General features: G+C 37.7%; 1 protein-coding gene across 2 annotated transcripts in view; it reads left to right on the top strand.

The window, feature by feature from the left end:
- SLC38A6 (solute carrier family 38 member 6) overlaps window positions 1-26,661 on the top strand; it is a 39,207-nt gene extending 12,546 nt beyond the window's left edge. For both annotated transcript variants that reach the window (XM_061464225.1, XM_061464226.1), the window contains exons 6-16: window positions 7,376-7,454; window positions 12,082-12,164; window positions 12,647-12,705; window positions 17,398-17,463; window positions 17,657-17,710; window positions 19,222-19,301; window positions 19,927-20,027; window positions 23,118-23,242; window positions 24,108-24,252; window positions 24,374-24,468; window positions 25,586-26,661. In XM_061464225.1, coding sequence (XP_061320209.1) covers window positions 7,376-7,454; window positions 12,082-12,164; window positions 12,647-12,705; window positions 17,398-17,463; window positions 17,657-17,710; window positions 19,222-19,301; window positions 19,927-20,027; window positions 23,118-23,242; window positions 24,108-24,252; window positions 24,374-24,468; window positions 25,586-25,666 — 968 coding nt within the window. In that variant the 3' untranslated portion in view covers window positions 25,667-26,661. The remainder of the gene's footprint in view (window positions 1-7,375; window positions 7,455-12,081; window positions 12,165-12,646; window positions 12,706-17,397; window positions 17,464-17,656; window positions 17,711-19,221; window positions 19,302-19,926; window positions 20,028-23,117; window positions 23,243-24,107; window positions 24,253-24,373; window positions 24,469-25,585) is intronic.
- Window positions 26,662-27,863: the final 1,202 nt, after the last annotated feature.

Here is a 27,863-nt window from a genome sequence, read left to right as displayed (position 1 = left end):
TCGCTGTGGATGTGACTGAAAAGGAAAGTCCACAGCTGTGTGTGTGAAGGAAAATCAGTAGGAATCTCAAAGCACATGTAACAATGTTAGAGAAGGAATTAGGCTGGTGGAAAAATGGAGACAAGCACAATAAAGTATTGCACAAGCGCAACTATTAGCCTGTTGCCAACACTAACAAATCTTCAGCATTGAGGTCTAGCAGGAAGTATGTGGAGAGTTTTACAGCATTCTTCTCTGAGCTGTGGGCTGGTATCAGGGGAAGGTCACCGTTGTAGGGAGGTATGGCCGTGCCCGGAAAGTCTGGTAGCTGTAACACATACAAATGTAAATTGGAACTGCTGAGAACATGAGTTTAATTATTTAAAATTTATTAGCAGTGGGCTTAAGTGCAACAGTAGAGCCTGCCGTGCCACTATGTAGCATAGGTGGTCTGTGTGAGGGCTTTTTGCAACAGGCTTTATTTTTCCTCAGTTTCTTTCAATGGGCTGGGATGCGCAGGGAGCCCTTGTGCTGCGGCTCAGTGTGAGTAACTTGCCTGCCTTGGCTTGCACCCTGGACATCATTTCGGTCACTCCTTGGAACTGAGCTTTCCAGACACCTACCTTAATTTTATAAAGAAATACTCACTTTCTAGTATAAATACAGTTTAATTAAGTGCAATTTCTGTAACTGGTACTCACAGATTTAGTTTCAATATTCTGTAATTAACATGTCCTGAAAAGTATGTGTTTTTCTTCTTCATAAGAAGAAATAATGAGGAAAAAAGATTGTTCCATATCCCTGGTGTTTTATTCTCGGGTCTGCCTGAATGCTGTGGGCAGCAAACTGAAGTTACGGGATTAGTGCTGATGGGAGATGCAGTTCTTTGGCTGGATTTTATGGCCTGTTAATGCAGTCAGCGTGACAGCCAACACACGGAAACCCTGCTATAATTGTAATCCATGCTAGATATGTATTTACATTTGGATAGCGCTTATGTTTTCAAGCTTTTTGAAGCAAATGGAGAGGTGTAGTCGCGGGAAGAAGCCTGTGTGTACGCGAGGGCAGTCTGTGGGGATGGCGAGGCCCGGCCCCGCTCCCGCACCACCATCTGCTGGCCTCGGCCGGCCGCGCACCCCGGGGCCGTCCCGCAGAGCCGCCGGCAGCCAGGCGCCTCGGGGACCGTCGTCCGCCTCCAGCCTTCCTCACACCCCCTTGGGGTTTCCGCGAGCTAAACGACCGAGTATTTAACTTGCAGATCTGGTTGTGAGTACATGTGTGCTTTCTGTGGGTGAGTGCACAGAAATGCTGTGCAAGGACTAAAAAAGGCATTGTTTTGTGAAGTTAAGTGGGTATTTTGGTTTTGCAAGTTATTGTGGTGGTGGTTTGTTGTTTTGGTGTGTTGTTTTGGTTTTTTTTTTTTTGGAGGGGGTTTGCTTGTTCGTTATTTTTTGTTTTGGTGTTGTTTTGTTTGTTTATTTTGGCAGTTTTTTACCTACAGTTCATCCCTTCTGAAATACAGCTTCAAAAGGAATTACAAAATTTGTCTCAAATTTAAATGGAGCACCTATTTTTTTTGAGATTGGAGTGGGTGGGAATAACCTTTTTTTTTTTTGTAATCAGAGTACAATACTCTACAAGCTTCCAAGGTAAATGCACGGTGCAAATCATGGAAGAATAAAATACAGCTTGTTACATGCCGAGACCTGCGTCGTTAATACCTGAAGAAATTACTGAGCTTCTTTTAAGTATGGGAAATCTAATTCTGTTTTGAAACAAACTCGAGTGTTTGTTTTCACAGTGAAGTTTGCTTTTGACCTGAAAGCCTAATTATCCTCAGTGATTCAAAATGAGGATTTCCAGTGCAGAGCTGCCTTAATTAAGGGCAGGTTTGTCAGCTCCTGTACTAATTTAACAACTGATGACCCGTGCTCTTGTGTTTTTGGATTACAGTGAATGGTGGTTGGAAGGTTTGGTAATGTAAGGAATATTAAGCTTGATTTACATAAATTAATAGCCAAACAAAACTACCCCCCCCCCCAAAAAAAAAAAATCAAAACACACAAAAAAAACCAACCAAAAAGCAGCCAAACAAAAACCAAACAACAAACCAACCCAAACAACAAAAATCCCAACTTGCAGCTATTTTTCAGAATGGAATGTATGATGTTCTGTGTAGAAAAACCTTTCAGTTTTATTAGCATAACTCTACAAATAAACTGTGCAAATACAATTGAACTAACGAAATTTTACCAAAATAAATCTGCTGCCCACATGTTCCCCATGGAATAAGAAGGATTTTTTTTTTTTTGTAAGTTTGCCATAGGTGAATTCCGCAGTATTTCAGATAAAAGTTGAAGTTAGAAGGATAGGAAGCAGGGGAGCAGAAAATCAGCAGGATGAGTGTCCGTAATGTGAAGACTAGCAAAGAAGTTGACAACCTGTTTCTGTTCTCAGAACTTCTCAATATGAGCAAGCATTGCATCTCCTTTTACACACTCCATTCTACATCTGTGTTTAAAACCAAATAATCCAAAGATGTTTTTTTTCCCTAACCTTCCACAAGGAGGAAACACTAAAGCCAATACATTAAGTAATTGGGAGACTTCTTGCAATGCATACCTCATAATTTTGATTTTTAAAATGAAAACAAAGGAGCATACTCTTAAGGCCATATGGTGTGAAGGCTGAAATAGTTTATGGTTTTCAGCAGCATCCATGCATCATCCCTGGTGTTTCCACAATTCAAATTACTTAAGAGGGGCTCACTGCGATACCGAAGTACTTCCTATCTTGCTATTCCATTCTAATACTTTGACAGGAAGAATGGGAGCTTGCTGAAAATCCTCTCATTTCACTTTCTTTCTTAAAATCCTCTGCTTGTCTTTGTAAGTTTGTCACTTTGTTTGGATTCAATTTTAAACAAACTTCATATCAGCAAAGGGAGACATGAGCCTAGAGAGGTTTATCACATGCAGTTGCTAAGGAAGATCCAGCTTGGTTGGGCTGGAGTGTGCAGCAACTGGTAGTGTTTATTCTGCTATTTCTGTCTCTCAGCCTCTAATCTTTTCAGTATTTTGGGAGAAATTGGGATCTTACTGACTGAACTGTTTAAAGAATGAGAGTTACAAGCATTTTCATTTATCTTTATTATCTCTGGGCATTTGTGAGGAATCTTTGCCTTACTTGGTATTCCTCCAGATGAGGCTTAAGATTGCTCTGTCTACTTTTCCCGACTCTCAGATTGGCATCCCTCTATTTTGAAGCAGCAGCTGAAGGGCCAGTTTGGCTGTATTGATACACTCTGTTTTTCTCCAGCTCCCTATTTTCTCCTTTGTGAAGTTTGGAGGGTAGCTTGGTTCCATTTTTGCACAGGGGTTAATAACTTAAGATATCTTTATACCGCTCTAATATGCTCAGCTGTAGAGGTAGGTTAGAAAAACTAACCAGAAGAGTTAAATTCAGTCCCTTCAATGAAATGATTTGAAGGGATTTATCACCAGTCATTTTCTAAGGAAGCAATATGGGGTATTTTTTTACACATAAGTTTAATGTACATGTTTCTCCAGCATAATTGCTGTAGACTTAAGTAATTGATTTCTTTTGGGGTAGGATAATGAGGAAAAGTTATGATGCGTGTTCTGGTGACCAAAAAGCCACTCGGCGTGTTTGATTTTAATACTAGGCCACTCCAGAAGAGGTAGTTTTTGAACAATTTTAAAAATACAACCTTGGCTTCCCTTTTCTGCAGCAACTTATGGTTCTTTGGTTGGTTTGTTTTTCAGGTGGGGGCATGTATTTTCAGTGTTAAACAATATTGTAGCATAATAAGGATATTCTGAATAATGTATGCATGGTTTGTGTATTTATAGAGTGTCATATCTTGTGGTGGCACTACAGGTTATAATAATGAAAGTGTAAAACAAGTGTTTTATATTTTAACAAACATAATTATTTTTTTTCTGTCAAAGAGCTTAATACCAATTTTTTAGAACATGGCAAAGTGATGTGTACTTTAAGTATGTAATTTCTTGCTGCTTTCAAGACAGTGGTAAGCCTATTGAATAATGAATTGGTAATTTTTATGTCTGCTGAATACTGTTTATGGCATTTCTGTGTCACGGCCTGTTGAGAAGTTCAGACCTGCTTAGTTCTCCATCAGGTAGCTCTTAGTGCATGCTGAGAATTATTTTTAAATAACATTATATGTGCAAAGTAAGGACCTAAAAATTAGAAGTGACTATCTGAAGGTTGCTTACATTGTCATAGGTCAGTACTTGCTGCATCTGCATATTGCTAAAGCCTCAAACTTCATTATTTACACCATTTGTTCTGCAGGAAACCTGTCTCATTCAGTGCTAAAGGTAGATACCTCATGTTGCAAAGAGGTGACGTGAAGAAAACATAACATTCTTTTTTAATTTAGAGGATGAGAATCTATTGCAAGAGCAGTAAGTTCTGCTCCCTTGTACTGGGTGCATGCACAGAGTTCACAGGGGTGAGCTCTGAAGGGAATGTTGCTTCTGACACTAATTTGTTTTGAAGGTTTGACTTCTGAAGGAGAGTGTAGGTTTATTGTAATTTTTGTATGTGATAAAAGGTGCCTCAGAAGTTAGCCATTGAAACACTGAAGTTATTTTCAGAATGACAGAGGAAGTCAATATTTCAAAGTGGAATAAATCAAAGCACAAGGTATGCTCTTTGTGTTCTACTTGTGTCACAGTTTAGCCTTGTGACTCTGTAATCTCTTCCTTCCGTTACACATTAAGTCTGCCAAGGATAGCTGATGTTTAGTTTTTGCTATATGACTTGGCATGGCTTTGGTCGTGGTGGGCGTGGGGAAGTTCAGTAAAATTTCTTATTTGGAGCAAAGAATACATGACTTTTCTTTTTGTCTGTCACTCTTTATTCCTACTTGAGATAATTTTTTCAAGTTGCTATGCCCTTTTTGAAGATGTTTTGCTGCTTTGGTTTCAGCTTTAAAAAAAAACAAAGTTCTTTCCTCACTTTGTAGTCTGTTTGAGTTATACAGTGGTTAGTGTCTCTTCTTTCATGCTGAGTAAAGCTACAAGGGGCTGCTGCTTCTGAGGAGAATTACAGCTGTGTTTGTAAGTGAAGGAAAAAGCAGGATTTGACTTTTTAAACTGTATCCCAGTCAGGTTTATGTGTGAGGTTAATGTCTTGTCTAAGCATTGGGGTATTTATTAATCTTCTAGAACAAACAAGAGACTATAAACGGGGGGGGGGGGAACCCCAGCAGCCCATACTATGTGAGATTGTTTCCCATATGCCCAAAGAAAGTTGCATACAAATGTTTAGCATGTGCAAGTTTCTTGGTGCATGATTGGCTCCCTTCTTAAGAGAGGAATTCAGTGAAATTGGACTCCTCTTTTAAAAACAAAGAGTAAGCACACAACAAAGGATAAGTGATCAAATGATTAGCCAGAGGCTAATAGGAATGCAAGGGAAGAGTGACAGATTGCATATTAGGAGGAAATCTGAGCTGTAAATTAATTTGAAGCTTTCTGCAGCTGAGGCTGCAAAAGACGCAATTTTGAAATCTTTCTGAAGGACATAAAGAAATGAAAATTGTGACTTGCTTGTGTGTAAAGTCTTGTATAATACAAGAAAGAAGGCAAATGGGTGCATAAAGTTGCATTATAGTTTAAAGGAATTTTTCTTCTCTTCCTTGCCCCACTGAATTTTTAAAAAATCTGTGTTTGCTTAGGACGAAATATGCATCCGCCTGTAGCTTAGCGTGAGAAATTGTGTTAACTTACTTACAAATTCTGGTGATTGAGAAATACGCATGCGGTAAGGTTCTCTGTGGTTAAATCTACATCCTGTTGTATGGAAATAGGAGAGTAAAGTCAGGACAGAAGATAAATACCTCACCAAACACAATTGACAGCTACATGTCAACAGGGAAATACACTTGAATACTGGAAAAAACAGCTTTTAATTAGGAAGAAGTGAATATTCCCTTATTTAGTGACCTACCAAATGGTTTTATTTAACCTTGTGGTAGGTAGATGTCACTTTGTATTAATAGAATTCACTTTTTTTTTATAGAGATCACATTACCTTTCTTCAGAATTTAACATTAACTGCTGTAGTGCAGCAGTGCATGGGTACACATGGGATTTTTAAGGTTCAAAATATCCCTTTAAAGAAAAAAACCTCACAAACTTATTCAGAAATCAGTTTATGGAAGTTTGCCGATTTAGCTTTTTAGAATGTATGTTTTAAGGCAGTGATAAATACACTGCTGTGAAATTCTAAAGAACTAGTAAATGCAGAACAGTAAAATTTGTATACAACAGATGGTTTTTTGACAAGCTTTAAATGTAAGTAAACATTCGTTGGCATGTTACTAAAATTACTTGCTGCTGAAGGATGGAATTAGTTTCATGTAGGTTCTGATACTTACGAGGCTGTTCTGAAGTTTGATTTTTCTGAGTAATTCTCTGCTGTTTTTTGATTCATATGAACACTTGCTGCTTATGTAAAAGAAAAATGACACAACAGTATGTGATGGTATCGGGTTAGTATAAGTTGTAATTTAAAAACCCTTTCATTTGTGCATTTGTGTCTTCTATACATTAAAGGAGAAAAGTGATACAGTGAAGTAGCCTTTGGATTTATGTGTATGCATCTTTGCTTTCTTCAGAATAGAATTATGAACAATTTCAAGTTGACACTCCTAGGAGCGTAACTAAAAATTTCTCTTCTGATTTGCAGTTCCTGTATAGTTTTGCAATTGATGTTGTTGTTGTTGGTATCATCTTGATGGGGAGTTTATTATGAGGAGTGGAGATCTGTCACTGATAATCCTCTTGCCAAGCCATGCAGTATATAAAAAAAAAAAACCAAACTCTCTCTCAAGTCCTATTCTTTACCTTTCTGTCATGTATTCATTTAGTACAGCAGCAATCAAACAACAATAGAAACTGACTCTTTAAAAAACCCGTATTGTACTGATAGAAATAAATCTTATTATATAATCTTGTCTGTAATGATGTCTTAAAAAGAGTAAAGAGGAAGAAATGCTGCAGCCGAGTAGGCTGTGTCTCTAGCTGGTAGGTCTGTATTCCCAGGTAAAAGGTCAGGCCTATATTTTATATTGTTCTGCCTTTCAGTCTTCTGGACTATGTTTTCCTTGTTTCAAGTCTCACATTGTGACAATATCTTTGGAGGCATCAGCTAACATGAATACAGTACTTGGTGATTTGCAGCTATTTTTAAAGGAAGCATATGAGAAAATAAATTGATTCTGGTGCCATGGTGTCTAATATAACTGAGATGTTCCAGTCATAACTGTGGTTAAGTCATGCTAGTTGTTACAACCAGAGATAGTGGTATCCCTCTACTAAATCTGTTTTGCTTCTGTTTGCAGCTATGTCGTCTTACCTTTTAATTGTCAAATCTGAACTTCCTGGTGCTGTTGCGGGATTCTTAAGTGAAGATGAGAGTGGGTAAGGAAAAATGTTTCATACGTGTTCTGTGTTTGTCTTGAAGAAACAAGTGGCTCAGTACTTCTGAAGGAGATGGGTACTGATGCTTCCCTCTGATCTCACATGCTGAAAAAAAAAGTTATTTACTACAGAAGTTCTTGGAATATGAAATGTATTTGGCACGTGTAAGCCTTGTGCAGCACAAACACATAGAGCGTGATTCTTCCCTTATGATTTCCCATCAGATGACCTTAAAGGCTGGCAAAACTTCCATCTACAGGAATCTCTCTTCTGTAAAAATTTAAAAGGGGAAGCAGAAGGGGACAGATGGGAGAGGAGAAACATTTAAACTGCTGTCATGTTATCACTTTACATATTTCAAAACCACAGTACAAAAACCATCAGACATTTAAATTTCAGTATTTTGCTGTCTTGCTCCAGTAATTGGACTTGTCTTGGGAAAAATGCCAGTTTTCCAGACTTGATTTATAATTCCCTAACTTGGCTTCCAGTAAAGAAAGCTGTATGTAAGGAGCATGTCCCTCGGATTTCTGTCGGAACTGTCACAAAAAATAATCTGTGCTGAGACAAATATTGCAGCTTCAGCACTGAGATATCTTGTTCAAGTTGTCCCAACGCTGCTGTCATTCAGAACAGTGTATATCTTAGATTGTGTTACGGCCGTTTTCCCAAACTGCTATTTTCAGATGTTTTGAACTCAAAACTTTCTCTGGATTGACATGTGGTGAAATTATCTTAAGGCTGTGTGATGCTTATATTATTCCTGAATGTTGTGGGTGAATTTTCAGTTTGAAATTAGGTTTTTAGAAGATACTTTAATTCATTTTGTATCTTGCCATTTAAAAGTTTTCCATTTTGTAACAACCATTTTGAGAAAAGAGACGTCATAATCTTGCTTTCTGTCCTCCTGGCCCTTGCAATAATAGGTTTTTAGTAAGAGACCTCTTTTTTTTCTTTAACTATTACGTTTTATATGTTATTTTTTTTTACGTTTATATGTTATTTTGAGTCAGCTAATGTACCTCTTGCAGGTGTGGTAGCCATAAGTTTTTTATATTTGGGGGCTATTGCCTTATCCTTCAAGATCATGCTTTTAACTCCACTCTTCATACACAGTGGTATTGAGCCTGCTACTGTATCTGCTGCGTGTGCATTCCGGTCTGTCTGTCCCCAAATTTAGCACATAATGTCACTTACTACTGATTTTAATTTTATGTCAGCGCTGTTTATGCAAGGTGACGCTTTGTTTATCAAGGTCCTAGCACAGATCTCTGGATGCAAACACTGTTGAACACGCGGAGAGGTTATAGTGATATAACTAGATATTGCAAATCACCTGAATTGTTGTAATAATGCTCAGTGTGCTCTCAGCACTGCTACCGCCTATACTTCTTCCTTAGTTGAAATTGCAGTTTGAGATGGGAATGAAGTTCTAAAATACTTTGTGCTTAGAAAGAGCTGAAATTGTCCACAAGAATAGTAACCACAGCTCAAGTGATAAGCTGAATGTCAGCTGGGTCTTGTCCTGTTTCTGCCTCTGTTATTGGGAGCTCTTCCACTGAGATATTTTATTTGGCGCAATTTGAATTCTCTGTTCTTTGCCCAAATGATTGTTCCGAACACAGTCCATGGTCAAGGAGTGTGCCAGGTATGTGCATGCTGCTTACCTTCTCTGTATGCCCACACCTGTGTTTCATATCTTTTGCTAGATTAATTGCCATGGTAGATCATAATCTTTTGTTTCTGTGTATTTCTTCACAGATTTTAAGAGTAGTTTTTTACTGACCATTTTTTAAATTGCAGGAAACGGTTCATCAAAAATAGGTAATCAAATATTAAACCTAACTAGCAACTTATTTATGGAAAGGGCATAAATGATGACTAGCTTAATCAAACTTGAACTGGACACCAGCTGAACCAGATGTTGTTGCGCAACTATTCTTTGTTAAGTCATTATAATATCTGATACTCTTTAATTTGGGTGCAAAGCTTATGTTTAACTGTAGTTAGAATGTATCAGAAGTGTCAGTTAGCCTATCTGTGAAAATACTTTATAAGCATAAATCCTCCCAAGCCATACATTTGGGAAAGCCATTTAAAGAATGTTTTGCACAGTGAATTATTTTTATAGATGAAGGTTAACAGGTGTGCATGTGTTTGAAAGGCTCTGAGCCAGTGTGTAATGCATCTTTATTAAAAAACAAAAAAATACAGCATGAGCACTTGTTAATTGCGAGATATTTGTCTGTCTGCATAACAAGAATTCCACATAGTATTGATGACATGAATGTAGTTTCAAATGAGGATTTTTAAAAAGTTGTAATTTGTGAGCCCTCTGTTAACATTTAATGACCCTGTCAGGAGGATATGATTGATGCAATTAAGTTGTCTTGCTTGTGTGTTATATAATTGATATGGACTGAGAGTATGATGCTAATTTAGAACATATGAACCTCTTGTCTTGTTGCATTCAGGAATGAAATTAAAGCAATTTATAAATGCCTGCTTTTAGTTAAAATATGGGGGAGGTGGAGGAACATCTGCATGCCATAGCAGTTTCTGTACAGTCAAGGATTTATATTCCATATTTCATATTTGGAACACTTATCACATAAGATTATATTTGCAGATCAAACTGATTTTAAAGGCAGTGTCAAAACATTCTCTTTTGGAAAATAAGTATATTTCTACCACAGTATTTTGAGGGGAAAATGGACACATTTATTGCTAACTAGTAAATGGTCCACTATTCAGATTTTATGAGATCTTTTAAATAAAAGAATTGGTATTCCAAAAGTAAGAAGTTTACATAATTGTTTTCTCCTTCCCATCACCTCATTGTAGTCTTCCTCCCCCACCACCCCCCTGACCCCCAAAAATGTTTTTTCATTTACCATGAGGTAACCAAAATAAATTTCCCTCTGTCCTGCTGAGCTTGTGAGCTATGATGGCAACTGTGGATCTCCTGCATATTTGGAATCAGGAGACTTAAACCAGAGGTCCCACACGTACGTCTAGTGGAATATTCATTATACTTTTGCCTATTGCTATGTTACTATTCCTTCTAATCTGAAAATCCACCATACAGAAAGAAAAAGTTTAAAAATACATGTATGCTAAATGTGTAAAAATGTGAAGAATACTATAGCAGGGAGCTGAACTCAGAAAGCTGCTTTCTCACTGTAGTGCTAGCAGACCTGGGCTAGTAGTATATTTTTAATGTATTTTTAAGAATGATGTATTTTGAGTAATTTTTAATGCAGACTTCTAGGTTACTTTGATTTTGATGTGGTGAAGATGCCCTCAAACTTGAAATTTCTCTGTTTATGTAGTGTTTTTTTTCAAACAAAAATTGACACAAGTGGTTGTCCATGATGTATGCCACTATGTAATATATGTATATTGTTTTTGTTTTTTTTTTTTTAAACAGGTGTTATGCTACTTTCCTTATGATAACTTGAGGTGCTGCCTGTTTATTAGGTGCTAACCATATCCTGGACTAAATAAACTTGAAGGTCAAAGGCCAAGGTGTTTATAGGTAGTAAAGTTGGAGACTGATGTGCAAGATGTTTATCAGGACAGGATATGGTTATTGCCAGTTAGGGGGAGCCGCCTTCAAGATGTTTCTGTTTTCTTAACCCATCTGTACTTTCCTCAATTTGCAGGTGAGATTTTGATACTTTGAAGTAAAATATATTTGAATAGGTTTTTTTTAAATGTATTAACTTCATACACCTCTACCATGCTTTTTTTTCACATGTATAGTTTTATAGCATTATTATAGCAGATTTCAATATCATCATTTCCATCCCCTTTAATTCTTGTGTGGATGTATGTAAGAAATAAGTGATCACTTTGTGCAAAGTTAAAGTCCTTTTCATTGCTGTTTGTTTTTATGTCTCCTCTGGACAGCAAATATTTCAAATTAACTGAAAGTTGACTGACTTGTTTTCTTCTATTATTTGAATGTGGTGATGGTAGGGGTAACAAAAGGTGGGCAGAAGAGAAAGTTGGTACGTTTAGAAAACATAACTGAATTTCCAAACAAGTAGTTTGAGTAGCTTAGCTTTCTGTCTCACACTGCTTGCAAATGGTCAGGAGCTAAGATCATGTAGGAGTAATAAACTGTAAGGGAAGTTCAACTGTAAGTAGGAATTGATGTTGCTCTTTGTTACAGTTGTGTAAATATGCAACTTGGTGTAATCCAGTTCAACATACATGTAGCTTACTCTACAAATTTCTAGTATAAATAGTAACGGAGTATGAAATGCCCTTGCTCTTGGATTGTTGCTTTGAATAAAGGCAGGGATTTGCATGTTGTGCTGCTGAGAAATAGCTTTGCACAGATGAGACTTCTGATCTGTGCAGACTCTTGCTTATGGAACATTGCCTTCAGTGCTGGTTTGTAACGAGGAAGCAGAGCGCCATCCTGTAATCTGGGAGCTCTGTTTTATATCACAATATAGAGACCAGGAATATAGATTCATGTAAATAGCATGTGAGACTGGAAATTATTTATTTTTCTTGTCCTCGTGGCTGTTTTGTTTAAGATCACAGTGTTAAAGTAGAACATATTTTTTTAGGACTCTTGAGCTTTGTACCAGTCATAAGTAGATTTTTCCAACAGGTCTTGGTACCTTGATGGCAGACTGCTGTTACTGATTACTTCAATCTGCGTTGTTTTTCCTCTTGCGCTTCTTCCTAAAATTGGTGAGTAATTAAAGGAGAGAATGGAATATTATTCTACTTTAGTAGCAATTACAATTGAAGACTTTAAAACCTTAATGGGTTGGTTATTTATTTTAACTGGCAGGGGGATGGTGATGGTGGGGATTACTTAAGTTGTTGCAGTGTGTTCTGCCTTCCAGCCCTGCCTAGTTAACCTATTACTTGGGTTGCAGTAGTATTTTGTCTGCAATACTAAAATAAAATCTTTACAGCAGAACATTAAAGAGCTGCATTTACTTACAGCATGCCATTAGTGGTAAGCCAGTTCTAATTCTGCCCTACAAAACTGCATAAATGATCTGTGACAGGCAGTTGGAATGTTGTTATTCTGAGTCCTAAGCCCCAGATACCAAGCACTGTAATAGAAAACATGCCTAAAAAACATGCCTAAAATGTAAAGCTTAGCTGTACATTAGGATCACTTTCCTTATAAATTCTCTTTTATTTTTACTGTTATTTTACAGGCTTTCTTGGCTACACAAGTAGTTTATCATTTTTCTTTACGGTGTACTTTGCTCTTGTGGTAAGTTAGATAAGCTGTGTGCAGATTTACTTTTTTTTTCTTACTGTTTGAATGTTTTCATTAGCTTGTTTTGAAATTAATTGTCCCCCCCCCTTAACTTTTTATATGAAACTTTTTTATATGAGTTTTCTCGAAGTTCAGTGTGTGCTTGCTTACGTTTGTTTTGCTGAGGCATGGAAATGGAGGCGAACTTTGATGCATGTGAAAAGATTTAAAATAATTATATTTTGAACTGGTAAATGTAACAATATTTCTGTTTTGCTGACAGTGCAGTGGAGGGAGCTGGCACGTATACTTTTGTTTCCCTACTAGTAGTGGAATGGAATTCTGTTTTCTTAGCTTCTAACTATTACTTACTGCAACTAGTGCAGAAGAAAATTTAATATACTCCAAATAAATTAGATTTGCATGTATAATAGAGTGACAGAGTTCAAAAAAAGGCAAAGAAAACTAGAACTTCATTAAGGTGGTTTACAAGATTCATTAATACATCAATGACCTTATTCTTCTTCTGCACTGAAAGGAAAAGTTCTTTTCTCTGAGCCATATGGGTTTTTTTTGACCCTGATGTTCACTCTCTCAAGGCCTGTGTGAGGTAGATGTTTCCAGATACCAAAAGTGAGACCTGCTAGGCAGATCTAAGAAGGAAAATGTGCCTTTAAGTTGTACTATTTTTCTTTTCACAGGGGAAAAAAGTGTATTAATGCACATGTGTAATATGTGGTACAACCAAGCAACTCACACTCTGTCATCTAGGTATAGAAATAAGATTCTTATTTAGGAGCCTGAAAAAATGTTTAACCCTCTTCCCTGTCATTCTGGCTTGCATTGGCTTGCATTTAGTACCTGTTTTACAAAAGCATAAACAGAGTTGAAGGCAAGTTGAACAAACATGCCATCCAGGAGACCAAGGCAATCCATTAGGAACTAAACCATGTGATAAAACCAAACTTCAAAGCTGTCAAAACATCTCCCTAGGGTATCCCTGGAGAATTGCAGTGTTTGTAGGACCTTGGGAAGTATTCTTCCTAAGCTGGACATTGAGGAGCAGCCACAGCCTCCCTGGAGCTAATGGAAATTCATTTGTAATATTTATAAATTGCCTTAACTTTTGACCTCTCTCCTAAAATTTATCTTTAAAAAAAAAAAAAGGAAAAAAAATCAGGAAAAGGCACTAACTATAATGCTGAAATAGGCCTTTGGCTGAAGCTAGTTGGAAGAGTTTTGAAATAAGTTCAGCTCCTGGATTTCAATGCGAATGAGTATGCATCTGTGAAGGAAGCTGTTGTAATGGATGGACACATTTGAAAACAATTTTGGGGCTCCAAAAAGGCCTCTGTGTAAGGATGACTTGTGTGCAGGCCTATTAAGGTGGGATGATTTAAGATAGGGTTTAGCTTTGATTCTCTAGCAAAAAAAGTAGGTAGGAAGTGCTAATGGAGGAGTACACAGACTACTGGATTTCTTATGTAGTGGTTGCATCTGTATGTCTATTCTGTTGTCAAATGACAAAGAAACAGCTTCAGTAAATCTAACTGAAATCAAAATATTTAAAAGCCATTATGGATATTTAAAGAAAACTAATACTGTTCACAGCATATTCTCTGACTTCTCTAGGCACTGGAACTCAAAGGCATTAACTGTGGTTTAGTTTTCATATCTATTTGCTTTGAAGTGGATGATATGTGCTGTTGAAATGGTGTTTTAGTTTGCACGATGTTAATTTCGGTATGGAAGATATGTTTTAATTTGTTCCAGAAGGAAACAGTCATACAGAAGTCATACAATTGTATTTTGCATGTACAATAAATCTGTGCATTTCCAAGTGCATACCATCTGTTCAGCTTTTTGTAAGCAAGCCACAGTTTTAATAGAGCCTGTGGAAATGATAGGCACAATAGTCAGTCTCAGTCAGTGTAGTGAGTGCACAAAGTGTAGAGGCCTTTGTTCTCTATACTCTGCTGTGGTTCTTTGACAGGTCACGGATCTCCTCTCTGTTGCTTCAGTATCTTTTCTTTTAAAGTTAATATACTGGCTGTAGTCCTCACAGACTAGAAAAAGGTGAAAACACAGATGAGCTCATCTGGGAGAAAACAAATACATGCAACTGTTATTTCAAAGCCAGATTCTGTGAGGTCTGAGCATTTTTGTTTCTGATTGTTGAGTACTTCCCTGACTTGAATGCTAAGTGAAAGGAAACTAAATGTAATTATTAGAAGATTTCCCTTTTTTTTTGTGGAGACAGTCCTATTGGTAGCTTGTTCAACAAAGGTATAAATGATTCCTGATGAATTTTTTCTCAAACTCATTTATGTTCCTAGAGCAAAATATGATGCTTATTGGGAACCTGCCATGTGTAATGAACAATGTTAAGCACAGAGATCCCCTCTTTTCTGAGTGCTGTCAGTACTGCTGGGATAAAGGGATTCCTGTTTTCCCCTTGCAGGGTAGAAAAAGGCAGTATCACTGAGAATATTAGAACATTTTTGGCCTATAACTTATTAGTGTTTTGTGATGTTTTTGGTGTGGCTTTCTATTTTCAATAGAATCTTTCTTTAGGTCTTAGTGTTTTTCACTTAAACCTCAATGTTTGTTATGCTGAAAAGAATGTTTATATGAAATGGGCCTAAAGTTCCAGAGGAAGGTTGTGCTGCCTGCATGACTGCTCAGCTAACTGAGCTGTGCTGCCAACTTAAAAATCTCTTCCTGTTGTGGGGTGGGGGGACCTCATTAGACTACAGCTGGAAACCCAAACAGATTTGAAAAATTAAGGAGGTGGGTGAATATAATTACAGATTTTAAATGCACCTGGTGCATTTTATTTTGTCTCATTTATTTCCATTTCAATCTGTTCTTAATCTGTACCAATTTTATTTTAGAAAAATGTTTCTTTGATTTTTAGGTTTGGCTTCTCTTGTCCTTCCTCTGCAACATTTATAGAGAATTTTGCTCTTCAGCTTGCAGGAAGCCCTGTCCCCACCAGTGCCAGGACATTTTACTTTCCCTGAAGCTTGCCTTTCAGCTTCACGCCTTTTTTCATTGCTCAGGAAGCCTGTTCTATCCTTAGGCAGAGTTTTCCCACAAAGCCTTCTGCTTTGGGAGCCTTCAAAGCCTCTCCTTTATTTCCCATGTCTGGGTGCCTTTAAAAATACAGAGATCTCCTTGAAATAATATTTTTGCCTTCTTGTTCAGCCTCATGAATGTCTTCAGCTAGCCAACAAGCTTGGGCTTCCTGGGGAGCGGGCTTCCTGGGGAGATAGCACAGCCATGCATCTGTGGTTGTAGTACTGCAGCAGCAGCCTGGCTTTGTGTCTTGGTTCATAGCTGCTCAGTGTATAATGTGCAAGGGACATGAGCAGGGGTGATCCATGGGACAGTGTCATGCATATGTAGGATACAGGACAAGTTATGCTTTAAAGTCCCTTTATGCTTTAATCCCTTTCCTTTTCCTCCCATGCTTGCTCTTTAGTTGAACTTCTTGATGTAATACCACCATGTTCTTATTTCTTCTGACACCCTTCCTCAGATGAGGTTGCAGTTCTTGTAGCATAGAGGGAGACAGTTTAGCTGGTCAGTAAAGAAGGTAAAACAGTTCTCCTGGTATAAAGCAGTGCCAGTTTAGTGTCATAATCATGGTTGGAGGATTTCCATTGAGAATCCTACAAGGATTGCAGACTGCTGTTGGGCAAGCTACTGCCTAGTTCCATACCTTAAATTGCGTGACTAAAAACAACTCACAGCAACTCAAGGCATGTTACTGCCACAGTGGACTCAGTGTGCCGTGTACCTGTAGTTTCCTTTCCCTGTATTTTGACCAGAGGCAGCATTTGTTTGCTTCTCGTGGCACTGATGACAGCAAGGCACATCTAATACTTATCCTCTGGGAAACACCACTTGGCTGAAAGCAAAAAGTAGTTCTCTGAGCCAGGAGAAGCACTCTCTTCAGTGTTATTCTTCCTGTGAATCTGAGTCTTTAATTAAGTTTTTAATTATTTGCTCTAGGCTTCAAAAGAATTATCTAAAGCCAGGCAGCTACAATAGGAAATTAATTAGGGTGAGGCGAGCAATGCGACTATCATTTTAAACTAGGCATCCGAAAAAGGAGGTAAAATTTCTTATTTTAATTTCCCTTTGATTTTCAGCCCTGTTACTTAGCAGTCCCTAAACCAGCAGGGTGTAGCTAAAGCCCCCATGACATTCTGGGACAATAATTGCATTTATTGTTTTTTCCTTTGCTTTCTAGTCCAAACCATATGTTTCTGCCTTTTAAGATTAGCCCTAGGCTCTGCTCTATCTCTGTTAAGGGCTTGTCTGCTTAGAGAAAGTGCCTGGAATAGCTAACACAACAGCTATTCTGTATGGGAGGCAGTTAGCATGAAACACAGAGGGTGAATGTGGAGCACCAGTTGTATTTCAGTTAATGTCAGAGCTCATTTCAGTGCACCACCTCCAGATAGGCACACCATAAGGCTGCCAGCTGTGTGCGGTGAGCAGCTGTATGGAATGGCACTGACAAGTTTTTCTGTCAAATTTCCTTCTTGTGGCCTACCTGTCTGCCAGTCAAGCCTGTTCATTTACTATGGGTGTAGCTTCCTCTTTATATACCAACAGTTTGATGTTTTAACTACATATATGTAAATTTAAACTGATTTTTAGGGTATCATTCATACATTAAATATGCTGTCTTTGCAGATTATGGTTAAAAAATGGTCAATCCCTTGTCCTCTGCCTGTAAGTAGTGCTGTAGAGACCTTACAGGTAAAGTGCATGCTGTTTTGAAGTTCTTCTAATTTTATTAGCAACTAATACTTTTTTTGATTAACACTTTCACAATTACTTGTAATTTAAATTCCTTCTTCTCTTAATCACCACAGAAACTAAAAAGTTTCATATCTGTGGTTTGGGCTTATTCTTTCATTATACCTTTTTTTTTTGTATGTATGTCTTACAGGTTTCAAATTCTACTGGGGATTGTAAAGCAAAGCTCTTTCATCTTTCAAAAGAGGTAATCTCTATTAACAATATGCAAACTTAAAGGGGGGTGGTGGTTTTCATAGAATTGGGTTTTAAACTCTGTACAGGATAAGCTATTCTTCTGTAAAACTAGTTATAGGGTGCTGAAATATTTCCTATACCTCCTGCCAAGTGTTATCCAGTCTCGCTCTTTTTTATATGAAGGCTGGCTGTCCAACTTAGCATTTATGAAAACATTTTACAAAGTATAAAGTATAACAGATGCAGCAGTGGTCAGCCTCATGATGCAGTCAGATCAAGCCAGCTTAATATGCCCTCAGCTGGGAGTCAGTGCTGCTTGGCTGTATGCACACTTTTAGTTCCTAGCGATGTAGAACAGGTTTCCTGAAACTGCCTGGACCTAACCTTAGTTTTTTCTCACATGAAGAAAATTATTCAGGCCTAATGCAATCTTGTGCATTTCACTGGATGCCAGCTCTGGTATTTGTTGATTAATGTGGCAGTTAAATCATATCATCACCCATCAAGGCTTGCAGGAGAGGAAGTATCATGTAGAACCCTAGTCTCTGTGGGATGAAGAGGAAGGGAAAAAGGTAAGAATGAATCTGGCATATGCCTGTAGTGTAGTGGAATTTAGGAAGGGCACAGTTGTACTTCTCTGAAAAAAAAACACAACAACCCAGCCCCACCCTCCCAAGAAAAACCTGGGGGAATCTGGGGCAGTGCAAACACAAGAGAGATGTTTTCTGTAGATCAAAGAAGAAATTTTACTTTGACCAGAAACATCTACCATGAGATTCCGGCGTTTCGTGCTTTGAAGAATCTTGGGACTCATCTCTACTTCTTTAATTTTAACTTTTATCAATAGGAAGTGGCATATTTTTACCATTATGGGCCTGATCATGCCAGCATGAAAGTGTTTGTTACAGTTCAGCTTACTCCACTTGTCATTTGAAGTAAGCTATAGTAGATGATTCATCTCTTTTATTGTGAGGTTTTGGAATAATTTACCACTAACTGTGCGGTTGCAACTTTATGTAACTATTTTAAAATTTCAGATGCCAAGCATGTTACATTTTCTGAATGCTGTATGCAAATTTTTGTCAAGGAGTAATAAGAAAAAAGTGAAGTCAGGATGAAGGAATTGGTTATTTGACAGGTAGCTATGGGTATTAGAATTTAGGAAACTTCTTAGAAAATTCCATGAATGATTCACTGACTCTGGGGCATATCGTACTCTTTATGTAAGTACTTGGCCTCGGTATAGCTAAAAAAGAATCTTTCGGTTGTCATATAAAGCATGACTTCTGCTCATGAAACAGTAAGCTGTCACCACGACTTGAAAAGCTACTTATTGAGAAGGTCCATTTTTTGTGGAATAATTCAGATGCCATTCTGTGTGGTGGTGATTTATCTAAAGCATCAACGTGGAGAGATTTCCACTGACTTCAAGCACTTGAACCAAAATCTGAATTCATCCAGATATTTTTCCAACCATTTGTAATAACAAACAATCTACAAGATATTTTTCTTCTATTTTAGAGTGCTTATGCAATACCAACTATGGCCTTCTCTTTTCTCTGCCATACGTCAGTCTTACCCATCTATTGTGAGCTCCAGAGGTAATGTATGAAAGCACATACAATATTAAAATATGATAGTATTTCTGTAATATTTTCCCTAAATCTTGAATAAATTTTATTTTCAAGTCAGTGCCTCAAAAAATGCCAATTAAGTAGCTTTCATGTATTTGGGAAATGTACAGTTTTAGCCTGTACTGGCTTTTCCTCTCTTACAGGAGAGCCTGAACAATCAGGAGAAAAAAGGTCATTTGCTAAGGTACTTATTAGTTAATTTTTATTGCTGTAGCTGAATCTGCATTTGGTCACATCTGATTCAGTGGGGGCTTTTTGACCCAGATTCTGTTCCTGGCTCTGAATATATGTCATCCTGTATAAATCAAAATTTTGATTTAAAAAATACTCTGGAATGTCTGAATTCCCTGCAAGATGGGGATGATATTTGTTGTCTCTTTTGAGACTGCTGTGAAAAGTGCCCTTTAATGATCAGATTAAAAATATTTTTAAAACCCCTGACAGCACAGACCTCAGCAAATCCTCAGTTGCTATAATTTAAGCCAATGCTCTCTTACGAAAGGCAAGCTGCTATGGAAGTTGCATTGTGTTTAACAGTCCATGATACAGATTCAGCAGCACTAATTTTCTGGTTTTTGTGTGTGTGTTTTAGTCCATCCAAAAGTAGAATGCAGAATGTAACTGTCGCAGGAATTGGTCTGAGTTTCCTAATTTACTTTATGTCTGCTCTGTTTGGGTACCTGACATTTTATGGTAAGTATATTCTTCAAGTGTTCTTTAGAATGAAAGCTAATAATAATGACAAAGGCATTCTGACTGGTGTACTTTAGGCTTTTTTGTCCACTGGTGTACTTGAAAGCTCTGAAATCTTCTTTTGAAGGCTTAAGAATTTGCCTGACACTGGAAAATATTACAGTCTCATTGACTTCTCAATGAGTAATGTAGCTAAACTTTGCAGGGTTTATGCCCTAAAATGCTATACAGAAAGATAGTCATCCCTAAACTGCAGCTGATGGTTCATGTTCTCTAATACTGTGTAATTAAACTACTGATTGCCACTATGATGGCTTGGCTTGGCGAGCAAAGATTTGGGAAGGGCTTTAACCACGCTTACTACAAGCACCATGACCAAGGGCACGTGGGATATGCAAATCTGGTTGAAAAAAAAAGGCTGCTTAGGCAATCAGGAAGTGTCCGACCACGACTGTCAACTCCTGAGCTAACTCGAGCTACCCATGCGCTGGTCCGCCCACATGCAGCACTGGATCTGCAGCTTCCCATGCACCTTGTCACCTATGGTTTAGGCCCTCGCCCGTCCATTCAGACAAGTGACAGTGAGCCCTTCCAGCCTGCGCAGTGGATTTTTTAGGTGAGCCGCAGCTTGCGCAGAACTGGCCCCACCATTTACACCTGAGGTTTAACTGCCACGGCCTAGCGAGCTAGGATGGTGACAGCAAAGTGCTCAGGTCGTAGGTTTTGTAAGAGTGTCCTTCTCTTTGATGGAAGACTGTACAAGGCTAGACAAGCTCCATCAGCCTGGATTTTAAGATAGGAGTTTTCCTTCTCCAGTGAGGAAGGCCTGTCTTCGCTAACGAAGATTCGGAAAGACCTTTACCCATGCATTCTGAACAAGACTGTCATCTCCTGGGTCAGTCACAAGCGACCAATGACACAATACCACAACAAGCATCTATACTGTTGGACTTATAATATTGTCATTTATATTCTGAGAATGGATTTATTGTGATCTGTGTGAAATTCTGAGAGCTGGTAATAGTTGGTTGAAACAAGGTTGAAAGGTCTGTTCTAAGGCTGTACCTTCTAGGACATTTATAACTTAATTAACCTTGTGATATCCCAGCACATTTGTTGTCTCTGAGGCTGTTGCCTTTCATGAGAGGAATTTGACCCACAGCAAGCCAGCCCTAATGTTAGGTAGGTGTGAAAGTTTGCAGCAGTTTTTCCTTGCCTGGTACAGCTTGGGTACAAAGCATGTATTGCTTTTCTGTTTCGTGTTTGTATTTTTACAACTCAGCTGGAGCTAATGGTAGCTGTTGCACTAGAAGTCTGCTGGAAGTGGGGGGAAAAATATCCCATGAGTCATCTAATTTAGGAAAGCTTTATTTTAAAGGAGTGCACAAAGTGACTTCTTCATGATATCTTTCTTCATGTGTAACATAAAGACAAACTAGAGAAGTCCAGAAAAAAAAACAAACTTGAAACCTTTAATCGCATATAGGCCACTATTAGTGTTTCCTGACTGTCTCCATGTGGTTTGTAGGAAAACACAATTTTGAGTGACACTCTGAGAGATGGAGCAGTCAGTGCAGGATGGCCACCTGGCTCCACATGATGGCTCAACAAGGAGTTTAAAAAAGAAAAAAAGAGGGGGAAAAATTAAAACTGTTATTGTCCTAGAAACCATCAGAGTTCCTGTTACCTTTGCTCTGTCTTTAGGACAAGGCCCTGACTTGTCCTTTAGTCTGTTTCACTGGGATTTTTCTGTTTTTCTGCAAGCCTTATTTCTTTCAGTAACCCTTAGACTTGAGGGACAAACAGTGGATATCTGAGAGAGTTTTTTTTTTGTTGTTGTCATGTCATCTCCCCCCTCCCCTCTTGGCAAGCTTTTTTTCTTTACTTTCTGGTTGTCTTGCTTAATTAACTTCTTTAAATAGAGAGAATCTGTTCCCTGTTCCTAAAACACCAGTCTGAGAAAATTAAAACATTTTCTTTAAAATTGAAAACAAAAGGAGAGTTCCCTCTTTGAAAACAGACATGCTTCATCTTTCTGTGGTTCAGAGGTTTGTTCTATTTTCTGTGAATTTAAAACATTGTGTGGTGACTGGACACTGGAAGCTGTAGTCCATTCTGAATTCCAAAAAGCATAAAAGTCAACGTATGCCACAAAATCCCCCCAAAAGTCAGGGCAGTACTCGCGGAGCTTTCAGAGCTCTGGTTTTGCTGTTAACTTAAAATTTTCACCTTAAAGTGGCAAACTCAAAGGTAAAGATTGTTTAGGTTTTGTTTGGTGGAATTTTTTGTGGGTGGTGGTGGGGTGTTGTGCTTTTTGGGTTGGTTGTTGGTTTTTTTTTTTAACTGAGAAATATCTGTCACAAATGTAACTGATGCTAGTTATTATTCTGTGTCATCCAACAATACATTGCTAACTATGGCCAGTAAAAGCACTTACACTAGCATAGTTTTGAACATTCCCTTCTTCCTTTAAATAAGAATTGCAGCTTTTCTTTCAAATCATGAAATTCTACCTTGTACATCACGTAGTTTTTCAGGGGGAGGGAGGGTGGGGAGGAAGGAAATGCAACTTAGCAAAATTAATTTGCTTCTGGCTTTTTAGTTCAACCCAAAGAATCTAGTGTTGAATGTTTCAGACACATTGAACAATCATAGGATCAACTAGGTTGGAGAAGACCTTTAAGATAATCAAGTCCAATTATTACTACAGGACTGCTGAGACCGCTGCTAAAGCATGTCACTGAGAGCCTCAGCTGCCGAGTTTTTGAAGACTTGAACACAGTTTTTGACCACAAGTTTTACTGTATCCTTGGCCTGATGTCACCACATGTTTCTTTTGGATGCTTTCTCCTTCATATTTGTATCTTGTAGCTTTGGCTTCAGCAGAGGCTCTCCAGCAACTTGCCTCCTGAAGTTTTTTCAGTTTTCTGGAGGCTGCATGTCCTCATGTGTCAGTAATGCCAAAGCATGTGTAACTACTCCATGTTAGTCACAAGCAAATTGATCAGTTTGAATGGAGGCTTAATATGCATTGTTAATTATTTTAGTTCTCAAATTATTAACAAAGTATTTTTTTGTTCTTGTTTTCAGACAAAGTGGACTCTGAATTGCTACAGGGTTACAGCAAGTACCTGCCTCATGATACTGTTATCATGACTGTTAAAGTAGCCATCCTGTTTGCTGTGCTTTTGACAGTCCCTCTAATCCATTTCCCAGTAAGTACTCCTCAACATTTTGAAGCTGGCAGTAAGCAATGGTGTAATGCTAATGCTTTACAGACTGCAATATTTCAGTCACATCTAGTCTTGTGTATCTTATTCACTTGTCAGGTGATTGATCAAAGACCACATATTTGCATATGTTCCATGAAAGCTCAAAAATAACAACTAACCACTAAGCTAATTTGTGCTCTTGAGACAGATTCCAGATTAAAACTAGGCCACAGCTTTGTTTTTAATTTAGAGAATCCAGAACTTCTAAAGTTTATTTGGTTTGATTTTTTTTTTGGTTTTTTTTTTTTTCCTTACCCATTCTTAAATTGAGTTTTGCTGACTTGGTTTTTCCTTTCTACATACACGCACCCACACACAAACACACTTGTACTTGAAAACTCAATTGTAAATTAGAAACACGTATTGACCTGCTTTACAAAAAAAACCTACTTTAGATCATCAGTACCATGACTGAACTGAAAATTCATTGTTAGGACCAAAAAAATGTTTGCAAGCAAACTATGTATCTGGAAGTAGATTACAGAAGCTGGCAACATGCTGACGTTTGCTACCAAGCACGCTTAAAGAGACAAAGCGTTATCTCACAGACCTGTTTTAGTCCCTGCAAAAAAGGAGTAATTCCTTAAGACTAATGGCCATGTGATAAATACTGCTTTAATACTAAAGTAACCTCTGTGCTACAGAAAGGCAAAACATTTGACTGTTACTGAATTTTTTGTATTTTGATTTTTTAAATGTTTTTTCACATCTTGAATGATGTCATTCCCAAGTTTATGAAATTGAGATAAGATTAAATAAAGTGTATCTATATATTTATCCATGCAATGTTTCTCTTCATATCATGTAGGCAAGAAAAGCTGTATTGATGGTATTTTTCTCTCATCTTCCTGTGTCGTGGATTTGCCATATCCTTGTCACTTTAACACTGAATACAATTGTTGTGTTGTTTGCGATGTACGTGCCAGACATTAAAAATGTATTTGGAGTAGTTGGTAAGTTGTTGTGGTTCTTGGGGTTTTTTTATTTAACTTTTCTTCAGAAAATTCATTAAAATTATAAGTTAATGTACTTTAAGTTTTTACTTACAGCAAGATTACTTTCTGTTTCTTAAAGGTTCAACCACATCAACATGTTTGCTTTTTCTTTATCCTGGACTATTTTATCTGAAACTTAGCAGAGAGGACCTTTTATCACGACAGAAACTCGGGGTATGCTTTTTCTAATGTGTGCTAATTATATTCAAGTGGCCTCATTTTCTATTCATCTCAATATGCTGTAGAGTACGTAATCCAAGGGGCAAAGCTCTTGCTCACAGATTTTGTGAATTGTAGTGAGAACATTTTGCTCTGTTCCTCGTGATAGCTCTATTCTTTCTGAAACTCCTCCTCCATAAGAGAGTTTTGACTAGTAGTTTATCCATATGCTGGACTGCTGAGCTGAATACATGCTTTTCCCTATAGTTTTCAGATGTTGACTTTCAATCCAATTTCTCTTCAGTTTTTACGCATTACTCTGATGTTGTCTGGGCAGCTGGGACAAAGCCAAACTGCATTTAATTGAAATGGTGTTTATGCTTGGTTTTTATGTAAGCCTTCTCAGAAACATTTTCCCCACCCATCCCTTTCTTTTTCCCCCTCCCCCCACCTTTTTTTTTTTTTTCTTCTCTTTTGGTGTAGTAGGTTAAACTCCAGCTGGAATTTGTGCAGCAGCCTGCTTTTTGCACCGGAACTGTCTTCATTTTAACTACTGCTCAGCAAAGCAACTTCATTACAGTGGCTAAAATGCTGACAAACTTTTTATGCTTAAGTCCTTCAGCCATTCTTACAATTCACAGGGCTGCTCTTGTATTGACAAATTTAGGAGTCTGAAAAAGTGTCTAATAATGATGCTCTTGGACTATTTAAAGTCTTGACTAGTTCCAACAGTTTTGGGGCCTTGTTATAAATCGGCAAGCAAACATCTCTTGAGCTGTAGTTTTATTATCATCTGGCTATTCAAAAATATAAAGAGTGCATTGTAACTTTAATTAAATTTTGAGTCAAATACAAATTCAGTTTCTTAATTTATTGGGTTATATCTGCAGACAGGTAGTGTGAGCAGGCAAACTAACTGCTCTCAGAGTTCCCAATGAAACTATCCCAGAGCAGGCTTAGTTTAGTTTTTCCCTAAACAGATACCTTGTGTTTGAAGACTGAAAAATCTGGAACATTAAAGATTATTTTAAAAGACACTACTTAAATCTGTTCTTGCAGGATTTTTTTCATCATTAGTTCTGAGCCTTAGACATAATGTAAAAAACTAATTTTTGGTTTTCTTTCTTGACAGGCATGTGCATTGGTTGGTTTTGGCATTTGTGTTGGCCTTCTCAGTTTAGTTCTAATAATCTTCAATTGGACTGACCAGTAACAGACTGTTGTTGGTGTCTGAACAGCTTCAGAAGGACAAGAACCAGAGACATGTCAAAACTACCAAGATGAATGCTAGATATCCTCAGGGAAACACTGACCAAAGCTATCTCTGGAAGAAATAATGCTGTTTTTCACTGCATTAGTGATGTTCCCTTAATCTTGAGTCACTCTCTTCACTTACTGGACGATTAGTCTTTGCCATTCTAAAATAATAGTTTTTAATTCTGAAATCATGATGGGTAAAAAGGTCTCTTGAATTTCTGCATTGCAAAAATGCTTCAGTGCACGTGGTGGACAAAGGCAGAATCTTGAACTAACTTCTGTTTCAAAGACAATGAGTTGGATAGATCTGCTATGTAGATATGCTACATCAGTCATGATGTGCGTATCTTGATGTGTGCGTTTAGTATAATACACACATTATCCTAGACAGTGAAAGATTTCTATTGCTTGAATAATTCCAAAATTTCAGCCAGTTCATATTAAGAACTTCCTGATTCCAGATATTTACCCTAATTTATCCTAACATGGATCCAGAAACCAACTCCCTTAGCCCAGTTTAATGGGCGCATCATTATAGTATTTGTTCATTGTTTTTTGAAACACAGTTTTTATACTTCCACCTACTAGAATCATACTGAAGTAATTTTTAAAATAGAAGGTTTTGCCCATCTAGCATAACAGCTTTTAGTAGTATTGGGAAGTATTTCTATTTTGCTGTTAATAATAGACATTTTTCAACTAATATCTATTTTTGGATATTATTCAGTGCACCTCAGTATTTCTCCCAGTGAAAGACTTCTTTTGTTTTTCTTATTCCTATTTTTACAAGTGTTTCATATTTGAAATAGTGTTTCTATATTTTATGTACTGTTGTATGTCAGAAGGTTGGGGCTTGAAATGTGAAATTCTGCTCTGAAGACAAAGGAAATCTTATGTTTATGGAACCCTAATTTTACCTTGGATCTCTATAAACTTCAGTGTACTCTTTTAGATTTCTTTTCCTTGCATAAATGAAATGTGAATGCAGCTTTCAACACCCAGCCAGGTTCTGTTAAGCATGGTATTGAGGACCCACCATGGAAGTTTCTCATATTAGTAGAAAAGTAGTAAAGCAGTAGCTGATAGCATGGTAAGGTTTTTAAAACTTGTTTCTATCAGGTGGGATCTGATAACTTTAAAATAGCCCAGTCTCAAGAGAGTTTATTTGCTAAGGAAGAAGCTAAGCCTCCACAGAAAGGCTGTGGGTAAAGTTAAGAAATCAGCCTTAAATAGTCAGATTGAGAGAGTGGGAAAGATCTTCAGTATTTCCAGATGCAATCATTCTTTCAATTTATCTTAGCACTTTCACATCTGAGAAGTAGAATAAGACACAAGTGAATCATAGTGAAGTAATGCATCTATGCAGTATGCAAGCAGCTAGTAAATGACATTTAAATAAGTTTTTCTGCCCATAAGGTACAGAGTTAGCAAATTAGTTGACTATTGCCAGAAAGTTCTGCTGGGACAGTTCTGTTAATATGAGTGTAATTGAATGTGCTTGATCCTCCCTTGACTAATAGGGAGGAACAGCAAATAGAGTTGGAATTGTCTCCTCTGTTTCTGAGATGACAGACTAGGATTTCTTATGCCAGCAGGTCACTCGGTTCTCTAGGGATTTATACTACTCCTCGGTTTTGATAGATAGCCTGAATGCACGCAGGTGGTACAGCTTGGTACTGCTTCAGGAATCCTTTTTGCTTGGGCAATATCAGGATTTTAATATAGAAATACACATTTTGACGTGTGGTGAGGCTGGGGAACTAACAGACATTTTGATAGGATCCCAAAGAAAAGGGTCCCAAAGAAGACTGCCATTACTTCTAGTAGATGTTCCATGACATAAGATGAACCATCTAATAGTTTGTCAGTACCAGAAACAGCATGTCCAGTGTTGGCCAGAAGTTCACAACTGCTGTGGCACTGGCAGTGGCTTTTGACAAGTGTGGTCATGCTGGTTTTCTGTAAGTAAAACACAAGATGTGACATGTTACTTGCCAAAAAAATGAACCCCGAGTGAGCTCACTCAGGAGACGAGAAAAGTGAGAGGAGGGTGCTAGGACTGGGATTACTTTTTTTTTTTTAGCAGCAGCAGCCACTAGGTAGCACAAAACATCATGCTTTGTCCAGCAGTTTTGCTTCAGCAGTTTTGCTTC

The sequence above is a fragment of the Pezoporus flaviventris genome, unplaced genomic scaffold (assembly GCF_033815535.1).
Source record: "Pezoporus flaviventris isolate CSIRO_AGI_PZ_B2104156 unplaced genomic scaffold, CSIRO_AGI_Pfla_v1 ptg000036l, whole genome shotgun sequence".
Taxonomy (NCBI): domain Eukaryota; kingdom Metazoa; phylum Chordata; class Aves; order Psittaciformes; family Psittacidae; genus Pezoporus; species Pezoporus flaviventris.
The sequence above is the reverse complement of the archived record's forward strand: the minus strand, read 5'-3'. Positions and strand labels throughout refer to the sequence as shown.